Source organism: Cucumis sativus, chromosome 5, assembly GCF_000004075.3.
Source record: "Cucumis sativus cultivar 9930 chromosome 5, Cucumber_9930_V3, whole genome shotgun sequence".
In the NCBI taxonomy this organism is placed as follows: domain Eukaryota; kingdom Viridiplantae; phylum Streptophyta; class Magnoliopsida; order Cucurbitales; family Cucurbitaceae; genus Cucumis; species Cucumis sativus.
The window spans coordinates 20,332,628-20,345,792 of NC_026659.2; the positions used below are offsets into that span (position 1 = coordinate 20,332,628).

At 35.7% G+C, this 13,165-nt stretch overlaps 1 protein-coding gene across 1 annotated transcript; it reads right to left on the minus strand.

Annotated features, from left to right (window-relative positions):
- On the minus strand, positions 1-12,283 carry LOC101207250 (peptidyl-prolyl cis-trans isomerase NIMA-interacting 4). Its single transcript, XM_011656987.2, has 5 exons — positions 11,902-12,283; positions 11,674-11,783; positions 8,327-8,469; positions 402-477; positions 1-299 (listed from the first exon to the last, which is right to left on the minus strand). The coding sequence occupies exons 1-4, from the start codon at positions 12,053-12,055 to the stop codon at positions 435-437; spliced, it is 450 nt and encodes a 149-aa protein (XP_011655289.1). The 5' UTR covers positions 12,056-12,283; the 3' UTR covers positions 1-299; positions 402-434.
- Between the last annotated feature and the right edge of the window lie 882 nt (positions 12,284-13,165).

The following is a 13,165-nucleotide window of genomic DNA, read 5'->3' on the forward strand; positions in this document are numbered from 1 at the left end:
TAGAAACTTAAACAATGATTGGTGGCCCCCAAGGAGACCTATTCTAACCACTGCTTCTATTCTCTTACCTTCATTATTCAACCTTCTTATACAAACCAAGACTTTATTAATATTTGGATGCAACTAATACTTATCTGCTTTCCTACAACATTATTTTTCCTCAAATCAAGAGACAATCTTGTTATACATAAAATATCAAGACATAGTTCCATTATTACTAAATATTAATAAAAACAGATCACCAAACCCAACTATAGATACACGAAAATGTATGGTCATTGCTATTCTTCATTCCATGGCTGTAAAGAGAACAATAATCACAATACAGTGAACGAGTATTTTGGTAGAGCTCATGAAAAGAAAAAAGTTGTGTACTGGAAATTATTATCGTCAATGCATACCCATATTTAGGATCTGTTCGAATGCAAGATTTCCTAATTCTTTCTTCCTTCACACAAGATAATATGGTACCCATGCCTGCATTGCAACAAAGCAAAAATGTGAATTCTGTGGAGAATTTTGACTTGCAAAATTAATCAAAGACATCTTTATAATATCAATAGTTGCTCTCAATATCCTACACACAACAGTTTTATTTCTATTTAAAAAAAATAAAAAAATTAGTTTCTTTGCTGTGATAGAATCTTCGAATTATGTGCATCTTCAGAAAGTGAGTCTCTAAATCAGTTATCATAGTGCCTCTAATCTTCCTTCTTCATTGACTTCAAATCTCTATACTTGTAGGAATTTGGATATTACAAGCATTCCAGAGCACTTTGGAAAATTTGGAGTTGATTTGGAGCTAATAGGAGCTTAACAGAATGTAGTGTAGCGTCGTGGAGCTATCCATCGCCCCCGATGCAGTGTTACTACAGTGGGGAAGGCTTTTTCCACACAACACCACACATATCTTGGGTTTGTGTCAAGGGTTGGTGGACATTTTTCAGAGCTTTAAACTCGGATTTCATTTTGATCAAAATGTTAGGCCACCACTGTTATTTACTTATAATGGAAGAAAGAAAAATAAGGCACGTGAGGAACCACCTACAGTTAATTAAAAAAAGATGACAGTTATTTCAAAAAGGAAGTTGAATCAATGAGAGGGAGATGGGAAAGGACGGGGCCGTTTCTGAGTGAAAGAAAAGGTCTGCAATACTCCTTGAAAGAAAGGGAAGCAGAAGACTGGTGTTCTGTATTCTGCTTTGCTTTTTAGTATTTTGTTTTGTGTGTTTGGTATTTTGGATTAGGAGGTTTACTTTGATATTTGTGAATTATCTGTATCATGACTCATTTTCTGAGGTTCACGGTTTGCTTATTATTGTAAGTTGTGTTTGAATTATCAATATAATAGAAACACTACATGAGTGTTCTACCAATTGGTATCAGAGCATATAGCCTGGGCAGTTGGAAAAAAACATGGCAAAGAAGGGAGAGCTTGGAACTTCTTGAGCAGGAAATTCTGGAAATGCGAACAGAGTTCAAAAAATTTCCAGCGATGGAGGAAAATTAACCTTGATTTCGAAGAACATTGAAAATATGAATGCAATGATAGAAAAACAACAGCAGATGGTTATGAAATATCTTGAAGGTATTATTCGAGAAAGAGCATTGACATCGAAAGAAGACGATGGTTCTGTGAGTAGAGATAAGAGAAATATTATGTTGGGCATCGTTGTAAAATTAAAGAACAAAAGGAGTTGAGAATGCTGGTTGTGCGCAAAAATGGAGAAGAATTAGAGATCTGTTAGGCCACCAATTATACATACGTATGTGAGGAGGGGCAGAAATGAGAATTCACCAGCTAATAATAAGAAAGAATGATGGGGAAGGAGAACGTGCTGAATGGGCCCCACTGGGTGGAATTTTAGGAGAACTATAAATAGGAAATATTGTAATAGGCTGGGTAGGTTTTATTTTTTAATCTTCTTTAGAGGGCAGGCTGTTGTAGCCGCAAGAGGGTAGTATCCTTCTTGTAAAGAGGGCTGGTATGTTTATATGGGTATTTCTTTCTTTCGTTATCGTTTATCTTGTTGTTTGTGATATTTTGGCTTATATATAAATAAAAGATAGCAGAGTACCGACTCTGTTTAGCCATTGTTGGGTCTTTCACTAGTTATTTGTGTTTGGGAGCCTGACAAGATCACTGAAGATGAACCAGATGATGAAGAATTGGAAGATAAACCAATTGACGTGGGAGCAGTTGAAAATTTCAACATTGAGTTATCTATCAACTCAGTGGCGGGTCTAGACAATCCTGGAACCATGAAAGTGAAGGGAAAAGTGAAGAATGAGGAGGTAGTAGTATTAATTGACTGTGGAGCTACCCACAATTTCATATTTAAAAAATTGGTGACTGCATTGAATCTTCCTTTGAAAACAACTACAACTTATGGAGTGATCCTTGGGTCAGAGACGGCCATCAAAGGGAAGGGTGTGTGGCAAAGTAGAAGTTTTGATTGGTGATGGGAAGGTTATTGATAGTTTATTACCTTTAGAATTGGGAGGAGTGGATGTGATTCTTGGAATGCAGTGATTACATTCTTTAGGTGTAACTGAAGTGGATTGGAGGGAAGTTAGTTATGACTTTTCAGCATAATGGAAAGAAGATTACAATCAAAGGTGATCCTAGCTTAATGAAGACAAGGGTTAGTTTGAAACATATGATGAAGACTTGGAATAATGAAGATTAGGGTTATTTAATAGAGTGTCGAGCCTTGCACAGTAATTTATCTATAGAAGAAATGTACAATGAGGAGATTACACCTACAATTGATAATTCCCTACCATCCCTGTTAACTAAGTTTGATGATGTATGTAGTTGGCCCGAGACATTACCACCAAAACGAGGGATTGAACACCATATTCATCTCAAACAAGGGACAGATGCAGTTAACGTGCTGCCATATAGATATGCACACTAACAGAAAGAAGAAATGGAGCAATTGGTTGATGAGATATTAGCTTCGGGAATTATTAGAACAAGTACAAGCCCATATTCCAGTCCCGTGTTGTTGGTAATAAAGAAAGATAGGAGTTGGTGTTTTTGTGTTGATTATAGAGCGTTGAACAATGTAACAATCCCAGATAAGTTCCCTATTCCAGTTATTGAAGAGCTTTTTGATGAACTTAATGGAGCTAATATGTTTTTAAAGATTGATCTCAAATCGGGATATCACCAAATTCGGATGAATGAAGAAGATGTGGAGAAGACAACTTTTAGAACTCATGTAGGGCACTATAAGTTCTTAGTTATGCCGTTTGGGCTCACCAATGCTCCATCAACTTTTCAAGCCTTAATGAACTCCATCTCCAGGCCATATATGAGGAGGTTTGTGCTGGTCTTCTTTGATGACATACTCGTATACAGCAGAGGTTTGGAAGAACATTTACAACACTTAGAATTGGTGCTGGAAATTCTTCGAGCTAATGAGCTTTATGCAAATCTTGGGAAATGTAGTTTGCCACAGCATGAATAGGGTATTTGGGGCACATCATTTCAGCAGAGGGAGTGGAAGTTGATCCTGAGAAAATAAGAGCTATTCAAGAATGATCAACGCCAACTAATGTTTGAGTGATGCGAGGATTTTTAGGATTATTATAGAAGATTTGTCCAGAATTATGGTAAAATTGTCGAACCCTTAACTCAGTTATTGAAGGCAGGTGTCTATAAATGGAGTGAAGAGGCTGAAAAATCCTTTGAAAAATTGAAGATGGCAATGGTGACTTCGCCAGTATTGACTATGCCTGATTTTAATTTGCCATTCAAGATAGAGACGGATGCTTCGGGGTATGGAGTTGGGGCAATATTGACACAGGCTAAAAAACCTATTGCTTACTTCAGTAGAACTTTGAGTATGGGAGATAGATCACGACCAGTTTATGAAAGAGAGTTGATTGTTGTAGTGTTTGCCGTTCAAAGGTGGCAACCATATTTGTTGTGAAGGAAATTTTTGGTAAAAACAGATCAACATTCAACGGTCAATAAAATTTCTACCTGACCAAAGCATGATACAACCACAATATCAGAAATGGATAGCGAAATTATTGGGGTATTCATTTGAAGTAATATATAAGTTAGGTTTGGAGAATAAGGCAGCTGATGCTCTTTCTAGTGTCCCTCCAACAGTCCATCTTAATCATATATCAGCCCCAACATTGATTGATTTAGCAGTTATTCAAGAAGAGATAGACAGAGATCCAAAGTTGAAGGAGATTAAAAGCACAGTGGAGAAGCACCAATCTGATATTCCAAATTTTTCATTAAATCAAGGTGTGTTGCAGTTTAAGGGCATGTTAGTTATTTCCAAAACTTCATCTCTATTGCCAACTATTTTGCATACATACCATGATTCGGTGTTTCGAGGACATTCTGGACTTTTAAGGACGTATAAAAGAATCACGGGAGAATTATATTGGAATGGAATGAAGAGTGACATAAAAAAATATTGTGCAGAATGTTTGATTTGTCAAAGAAATAAAACTTTGGCTCTTTCACCAGAAAGGTTATTAATGCCATTAGAAATTCCTGACAGTATATGGAGTGATATTTTATGGATTTCATAGATGGGTTACCCAAGGCTGCTGGACATGAAGTTATCCTTGTGGTGGTGGATAGACTAAATATGCTCATTTTTTGGCCCTCACACCCTTATACAGCTAAGTCAGTAGCTGTAGTTTTTGTCAAAGAGGTGGTAAAGCTACATGGATATCCAAGATCTATTGTGTCTGATTGAGATAGGGTATTTGTCAGCCATTTCTGGAATGAGTTGTTTCGATTGGCTAGTACTAAACTCCACCGAAGTACAGCTTATCATCCGCAAACAGATGGACAGATTAAAGTTGTTAATAGGGGGTGGAAGAATATCTTAGATGTTTTTGTGGAGAGAGATTGAAAGAGTGGATCAACTGGCTGCATTGGGTAGAGTTTTGGTACAAAACATATCACAGCTCACTTGGTACGACTCTTTTCCAAGCAGTATATGGAAGACTACCTCCACCGTTTATTATAGTAATATGGAAACGCCCAATTCTGCTTTAGATCAGCAGCTGAAGGACCGAGATATATTTTTGGGTGTCTTGAAGGAATAACTCAGCATTGCCCAAGAAAAGATGAAAAGGTATGCTGATTTGGAAAGAAAAGATGTCGAGTTTGGACTGGGAGATCTGGTTTTTCTCAAACTCAGGCCGTACAAACAAACTTCTTTAAGGAAGAAAATGAGTGAAAAGCTATCTCCTAAATATTTCAGGCCATACAAAATTATTGAGAAAATTGGGGCAGTAGCTTATAAACGGGAACTTCCACCCACACTGTAATTCACCCTGTTTTTCATGTGTCACAGTTGAAGAAGGTTTTAGGAGATCATATGCAGGTGCATCAAATAGTACCTTATTTAAATGACAAGCACGGATGGATGACATTATCGGAAGAATATGGTTATCAAAAGAATCCTAATACTAAGGACCGGGAAATCTTGATTAGCTGGAAGGGTTACCGCCTCATGAAGCTACACGGGAAGTGTAAGTGTGTAGTGATTTTCAACAGCAATTTCCTGATTTCCACCTTAAGGACAAGGTGGATTTGGAGGAGGAGAGTAGTGTTAGACCACCACTGTTATTTACTTATAATAGAAGAAAGAAAAATAAGGCACGTGAGGAACCACCTACAGTTAATTAAAAAAGATGACATATATCAAAAAGGAAGCTAAATCAATGAGAAAGAGATGGGAAAGGACGGGCAGTTTCTGAGTGAAAGGAAAGGTCTGCAATACTCCTTGAAAGACAGGAAGCAGAAGACTGATGTTCTGGTTTGCTTTTTAGTATTTTGTTCTGTGTGTTGTTTGGTATTTTGGATTAGGAGGTTTACTTTGTTTGATGTTTGTGAGTTATCTGTATCATGACTCATTTTCTGAGGTTCACGGTTCGCTTATTATTGTAAGTTGTGTTTGAATTATCAATATAATAGAAACACTACATCAGTGTTCTATCACAAAACCCATATGATTTCTTTGTATTTACCCTTGTAGCGAAGATTTTGGCATTAGAATTCGAGCTTCAATGCCCGAACTAGGTCCAAATGTTGATTTAGAAGTTTGTTAGGCACTTTTGTTTATGAATTTTGTGGGCTGATCATGGGTTTTTCTGATCTTCATGTTTTCTACTCCTTGCTTGAATTTCTAGAGTGAGCATACTAAATAAATTATACTCACGCATTAATCATGCATACTTGTATGTCCTGTATACTTGCTTTATTTGTTCGCCTACCCTATGCGTGTCTGATTATCCAAAATTATAACGATGACATGTTTAATTTGAGTATTAAGTTGAGTCATAGTTATGGTTCAATCTCCTGTGTTTTCCGAGGTCACCTGTAATGAAAGATAACAAAACCTAAGGTATGGTTGACCAAGTAGCCCAGTTGGCAATTCCATTTAGAGATTGGCGAGTCTATCAGAGCGACCATCATGCGTACTACAAAAAAAGAAGTTCCTTGACGAACAAGGAGCTCATGTCTTGCTTCCCAGGTTGTGAGACAGAAGAACCATTAGCTAAAATCCGGTAAGATCCAAGTGAGAGTTAGAGGTTGAAAAATCTCACCAGCTCACCCTATTCTACTCTTTGGTATTTTGGACATCTTTGAACATTCTTATTTCAGTTTCTTTGGACTCGATTGAGTCCCTTGAGCCTTTTGATTCCTTTTACCTTCTCCCAAAGGGAAAAAATATACAAATTCAACCTGTTCAACTCCCTTAAGAAATAGGAATCTTTAGTAGGCTTGAAATGCTACATCAATTCAAGTAAGCAAGGGCAAAAGAAATATGAGAATTTCTTGTACCTTTAGGGGACAAGTCATGTTAAACAGCTGATGTTAAGAATTTGCGCCTGGAGGCTGCTAGGTAAAAGATATTTAATTGCTTTCATATATTATTTTAGATTAGTTTAGTTTAATTTTAAAAAAACGAACTTAAATTTTAGGGCATTGCACCACAATGCTGCTCAATAGCATTGCGGTGCTATCAGGCACGTTATAACAGCAAATCTGTGTTTATTTTTGGAACGAACTCAAAACATGTTCAGCTCCCACAATTTTTCCTCCCTTTTCTCTAATTCCAAATTTTAAGAGAATAATAATAATTAGACAACGAGATCCCATGATGACAAGTTTAAATATCTCTATCAGATCTTCATAATCGTATTACAAAATTGTACCCATTCCTCTCAATTTACAAGGTCTTGTTATTTAGCAAGGAGGTTAGCTTAAGAGATCCAAATCTTAAACTAGACTAACATATAAAGGATGAAGCACGTCTTGAACATTGAAACTTGGGCGAAAGTAGAACCGACGGCGTCAACAACAAAAATTATTAATTGAATTTTTAGGAAGAGGAACTGACAGGCAATGAAAATTATTATTAATTGAATTTTAATATCAAAACCAACCAAATAGTAATTTAAAAACACACAAAAAGACAAAGTGGGGGATAAAGATAAACATAATCCATTGGTGGAGGGAGTCAGTGATGAGTACAAAATAATGTGATAAAAATCGCTTCAGTCAACACCAGAGTCAAACTTTTAGGTTAGATTTTTCTCAACTTTTGATTTAGAGAAGTTTTTTACCAACTTTTAGATGGAATATTGAGATTTTTCCCTTTACCAGATTAATTATTGAGATTTTTTTCTTTGTCATAATTAAAGGATATGTTCTGTGTATGTACGCAATATTACAATGTTAAGAATATATTTATTTTTAAGATTTAATTGTGTTTTCTTAATTTGAAATCAGGCTTATGCTTCATACCGCCTCCAAGCTTACGCATCATGTTTTAAAACATCGAACACGCTAAAAAGCCTATCTAACTAGACAATTTTTTGAAAAAATTTGGACACCGTTGGACACAGGAAACTAACAGAGATTTTCTTACCAACTGAATCCTTGTACATCGTTTCATCCTAAAGTATTAGAAGTCACCTTCTTCCTCTAGTTATAGCCAACTAAATCTTTCTATATCTTTTAAGATCTCAAATGTAGTTCATTGACTTAATGTTGTATGTTTGTAGTAAAGTATATCTTTTTTTATACTAAATTTGCATTTTGTATCTGTATAGGAGTATTAGTATAACAATATATAAACATTTTATACATTATCTTCTGCTTCCCAACCAAAATGCCATGTTGCCATGTTCATGTGGTGTTTGGGTCCCACTGTGCTACTTAGGTTTTGAATATTGAGCAAAAATAAAGAGCAGATGGGCATAAAGAAAAATCAGAATAGAAAAATCAATGGCAACAATCGATAACAATAAAGAAGTTGGAGAAAGGACATACGTTGACTTGAATGGTGCACTGGTCACTCCAACTTGTGTGGCGAATGCAACCTCTTGAAAGGGACCAGCCATCTTTCCACGAGGAAACCATCCAAGGTCCCCACCTTTCTTCCCTGAAGGGCACTCTGAGTATTCAGCTGCTAACTGAGAGACCAACCAGGTTGTCGTAACGTGTTATTATCATTTGGTAACATCTCAGGTCATTATAATTCAGCAAGAAACATACATAAAGAAACCCCTAATTTCCATGCATCAATGACAATACTTAGGGTTGGAAAGAGAGTAAGGTGCCTTCATTATCATTGATAAAAGAATGAAAGCATACAAACACATAATAATAATAAAAATAAAAACAAAAATTAAAGAGAAAGAAAAAGAAAAAAACTCCCTGCCTAAAGAAAGTGTCTCCAATTAAGTAAAATAAGACCCAACAAATAATTACAATAGAAATTTGTCATTGTCACCCAAAGGGAGACAATCAATATCAAAAGACAGTCTCTCAATCCTGTACAAACTCTAGTACCTCTTTCTCTTAAAATAGCCCATAACAAAGCACACACATCTACTTTCCATAAAAAAGAACAAAAAATTTCCATTCCCTCAAAATAACAGATGAATGAGAAACTCCTCAATCATAGCACTAAAGAGCTATGACGAGCTATTTGGAGACAAAATGCATCAAAGTAGTGGTCGCAAACCTTCTAAGCATGAGCCACACCTCCAAAATGAATTCCAGGTCTTCTTCCACCGCCTAAAAGAGTCCAACCAAAGACAACTTCCTTCCCAGCCTATCTAAGCACGTGTTGATTCTTTCATGTATAACATGTCAAACAGTGACCTTCACCTTTTTTAGGATTATGAGGGGTCCACAAAATGAAGAAAAAAAGGATCTACAAGAAAAGTCCTCACGAACAACACTCCAAAGTTGAACGTATGCCTACCAAAGCTCGAGAACTCCTAAAAGAGAAAGAAGGACCATGATTTTTGTCATTTCTCTATCGAACAACGAAACCCAAAGGATGAGAAAAGAAGATCCTCCAATGAGTCAAAACACGAGCAACACAAGAATTTTTCATAGGCCATAGCAGCAAACAAATGGAACTTAAGAAAACATGTTACATAGGGGAAGATCCCCCATTCACCTAAACTCCCAAAAGAGAATACCCTTCCCATCGTCCATCACAAACTAGATCAAGTTGGAGAAAGAAGGAAGCTCGTTAGAAATTTCTTTCCACTAGTTTCTTAACGAGCCTTCGGCACCACTCAAAATTTAGTAAAACAGACGAGAACCATACTTGCTCATGATAATCTTTATATCACAAGGAAGAAGACCCCGAGAGAATAATGTAATAACCATTTTGTCAATAATGCTTTGTTGTGGCCCCTTAAATTCCCCAAGTTGAACCTCCCAAGCGTAAGGCTTCCCAAAAGTTGCCCAACTCACTAGGTGTGCCCCTTTACCTTTTCCGAGTGTTTTTGAAAGTTGTCAAGGCATAATAAAGTGTATTGGTCTTCTAGGGCTTAAGTACAAGGTGCATGGGGTTTGTTTTTAGCACACTATGAATAAAAGTACTACATAAAGAAGAGAAATTATAATTGTGGGGAAATGGAAAAAAAATAAATAAATAATAAATAATAACCTTAAACACAAGCAATTTGCTTAGTAAAATTTATTTTTTAAATTAATGAAGAAGAAAAAACCAGAATTATTAATCTTTTTGTCTTAATAGCGAAAAAGTCTCAAGCCCCAGCGCTTCACAGAAGGTCTGCACCTTCTTTTATGTGCCTTGCCTTGCAAACCGGTACCATGACATGCACCTAGCAGGGCATTTAAAACACTACCTTCCCCCACACCCCTAAGTTATGTGAATATATTAATCTTTGCAATGAAATATAGATTACTATGAAAATGTTATAATAAAATCCCAACAACCACTACTTGCATTTGAAGGGCACCAAATTTATTAGGATACTTCCTAACAAGAACAAGATTTGAATCTATTGTAATGTAATTATAAGGAAATACAAGATAAACCCTAGTATAAGGCATTTGGAACCTCCCTCTTGAGTATTCTCACCCAAGCCCAAGATCACTGTACAAAATAACCTCCCATTTATAATAAGTAGAAACCACCCTAGTAAGCACTCTTATACAATAGCGGTGAGTTAAGCTACAATACATCTTAACAAACAAAAATTACATATCTAGTACCTAATAGAAACAACTTTAATTGAGAAAGAAGGAAAAAAAACCAGGGCATACAAAAAAAACTCAGCCCAACAAAACACCCCACCTAGCTAATTAAAATGTTTTCTGAGAAATAATTCCAAAAGATCTTTGAAACCAAAGCCCAAAGGAACACATGAAAGCCAATCAAAGCCCAAATCTCACTATGGTATCTCCCTCTACCACGAAACACCTGATCATTCCTTTCCGCCAAAATATCCCAAATCACAGTGCACACCCCAGCCAACCACAAAAAAAACCCTTTTTCTCTGAAGGGCGGATAGAGGAGGAACTCCTCAAGGATAGCTCAAACACTCCTTTGGCCAAGAAAGTTAAAGCCAAACTCTTGCAGAAAAGAACTCCACACAACATCCACATTCTCGCAATCCCAAACGAGATGATCAAAGTCTTCCTTCACCTTCCGAAAAAGCAAACAAAAAGGTCCAACAAGAAGAGTCCTCCTCTTAGCAAGCCTATCAACAGTGTTAACTCGCCAAGTAAGACTTGTCAAATAAAGAACCTAACTTTCTTAAGAACCTTAATCCTCTAGACCACATTGAAAACTGATTCCCTAGAGGGGGAGAGATTCAAGAGTAAACTGAAGTGAACAAAGATTGACACGTAAAACCCTGTTTAAGGTTTGGACTCCAAACATGAACGTCCCTTCTCTGGTCCCTAAAACTGCATCCAGGATATTGTTCATACACCTAAAAACAAGAAAATGAAAGGGATATACATGTTCATTATCTCTCTATCAAAGCCCTTGAATATATCTCATAAATGTATTCATAATCTAACGTGTGAACAAGTAATACACACTCAGAACGTCAAATTCTAAGAAAAAAAATCTATCTTGGGTAGCCAATTTACTAGAGAGGAGTAGAACATTCAGCCGTTGGAATGCTATTCAGTTACCTAGAAGATAGAATTCACGGAAAGGATTTCTACCATCGTTGCTTATTCACAAAAAAGTAAATGTATTGTCCCGCGGTGAGTTAAGCTGCAATATCAAGCATCTTTAACTAAAGACTTAATGCCCCTTTTTCTTAAACAGAATTGCAAAGGGTCACCTAATAAAAAAAAAACCAAAAGAAGAAGAAGAAGAAGAAGAAGCATACAACCTTAGCAAACTCAGCTGGTGGAACTTTGTCTCCATTGCTAAGCCAACCGTCCTGCAACTTCTTATACGCTTCATTGATTTTACCCTGCTTCTCGGACAGTATATGCCTTGCTAAACAACAAATTGAAGAAAAAGAAAATAAGAATGATGGACCCAGATCCCTAAACCTTCAGAAATCCCAAGCCCTGTAAATAGGATTGAAGAAAAGGAAAGAGAAAAGAGAGGAAACCTTTAACATAAGTACAAGTTCCGAGGCCATCGGAAGCAGCTTTTCCGGATTTTCCCTTTCCTTTGGAAGCGCTTTCATCGGCTCCGGAAGCTCCTTGTTTTGCCTTCCCCTTCCCTTTACCACCCGCGTCCTTTGGCTTCGAGTCTTTCCCCATCTATTCGCTATAAAATACCTACACAAGCTTTAGCTTTAGATTTCAGTTGTTACCCTTCACTCCGATCACTCGATTAAATATCTCAACAAACAAAGGAATCTTTAACCCAAAATGGTTCAAACCATGATGACCAAATTTGGTTGTGTGTACCCTTCTACTTTTAATTAGTTTTTCTCAAGGGGCGTGGGGGAAGGAAAGGAAAATGGGGAAAGGAATAAGGAAATAGAGATTATGAAATGGAAATTATTATTTGAGAGAAATATTTGTTTGGAGAAGGAGTAAGTGTTATTCCCATACATTATTTATAATATTTGTTTCGGAAAATTATTATGATAAAAAATTGTATCAAAAAACTTTTTCATGGACATGAATTTTTTTTTGTGAACCGAGTACAAAATGAAAAATGTGCTAATATTTTTCTTTTGCATTTGTGTAAATTTTTGTCAGCTGTTCGTTCCATAAAGTCTTTACAACCAAAAATTGTATTCAAATTCATTTTTTTTGTTAAGTTATTTCGTAATCCAAATACACCAAAAGTTTGTATTATTTTCCTTTTCGTTATTTTGTATAAATATTTTTTTTACTTGTAACGTACACTTAATACATTCTCAAACGTTAAGTTTTTCTTTTTTTTTCATTTGTACAGTAGTTTTTTCTTATTTTTTTTTACATTAAATTCAATACACAAAAAATATTAATTTGTTTTTTTGCTTTGTGTAAAATATATTTTCGAAATTTGTACCGTAAGTCCAATTCACAAAAAAAATTGTATTATTTATTTTTCATTTATCTTTAATTTATAGTTCAATTTGATCGATAAATCCAATATATTAAAAAAGTATGCTCATTTTTTTCTTCTTTTTTGTTGCATTTTCAAAGGTTTGGAAAAGAAATACTTGAGAAGGATTATAGGGGAAGAATTATGATAAAAAAAAAGTTTATTATTATTATTATTTTTTAATTCGTACTCTTGTATTTTTTTGAAAAAAATTGTATAGTAAATCCAATACACAAATATTCGTATTTTTAATTTACCGAAATTTTGAAATTTTATTGGAAAACATGTTCCATTAGTTTTCATAAATACAATGTCAATTTTGAACGTTTTGT

What these genes read in the sequence shown, in the direction of transcription:
- LOC101207250 (XM_011656987.2), bottom strand. Translation starts at nt 12,055, where the DNA reads ATGGGGAAAGACTCGAAGCCAAAGGACGCGGGTGGTAAAGGGAAGGGG. An exon ending in AACTTGTACTTATGTTAAAG is followed by an intron (nt 11,784 to 11,901) that starts GTTTCCTCTCTT and finishes TTTGTTGTTTAG; the next exon opens with CAAGGCATATACTGTCCGAG. An exon ending in CACCAGCTGAGTTTGCTAAG is followed by an intron (nt 8,470 to 11,673) that starts GTTGTATGCTTC and finishes TTGGTCTCTCAG; the next exon opens with TTAGCAGCTGAATACTCAGA.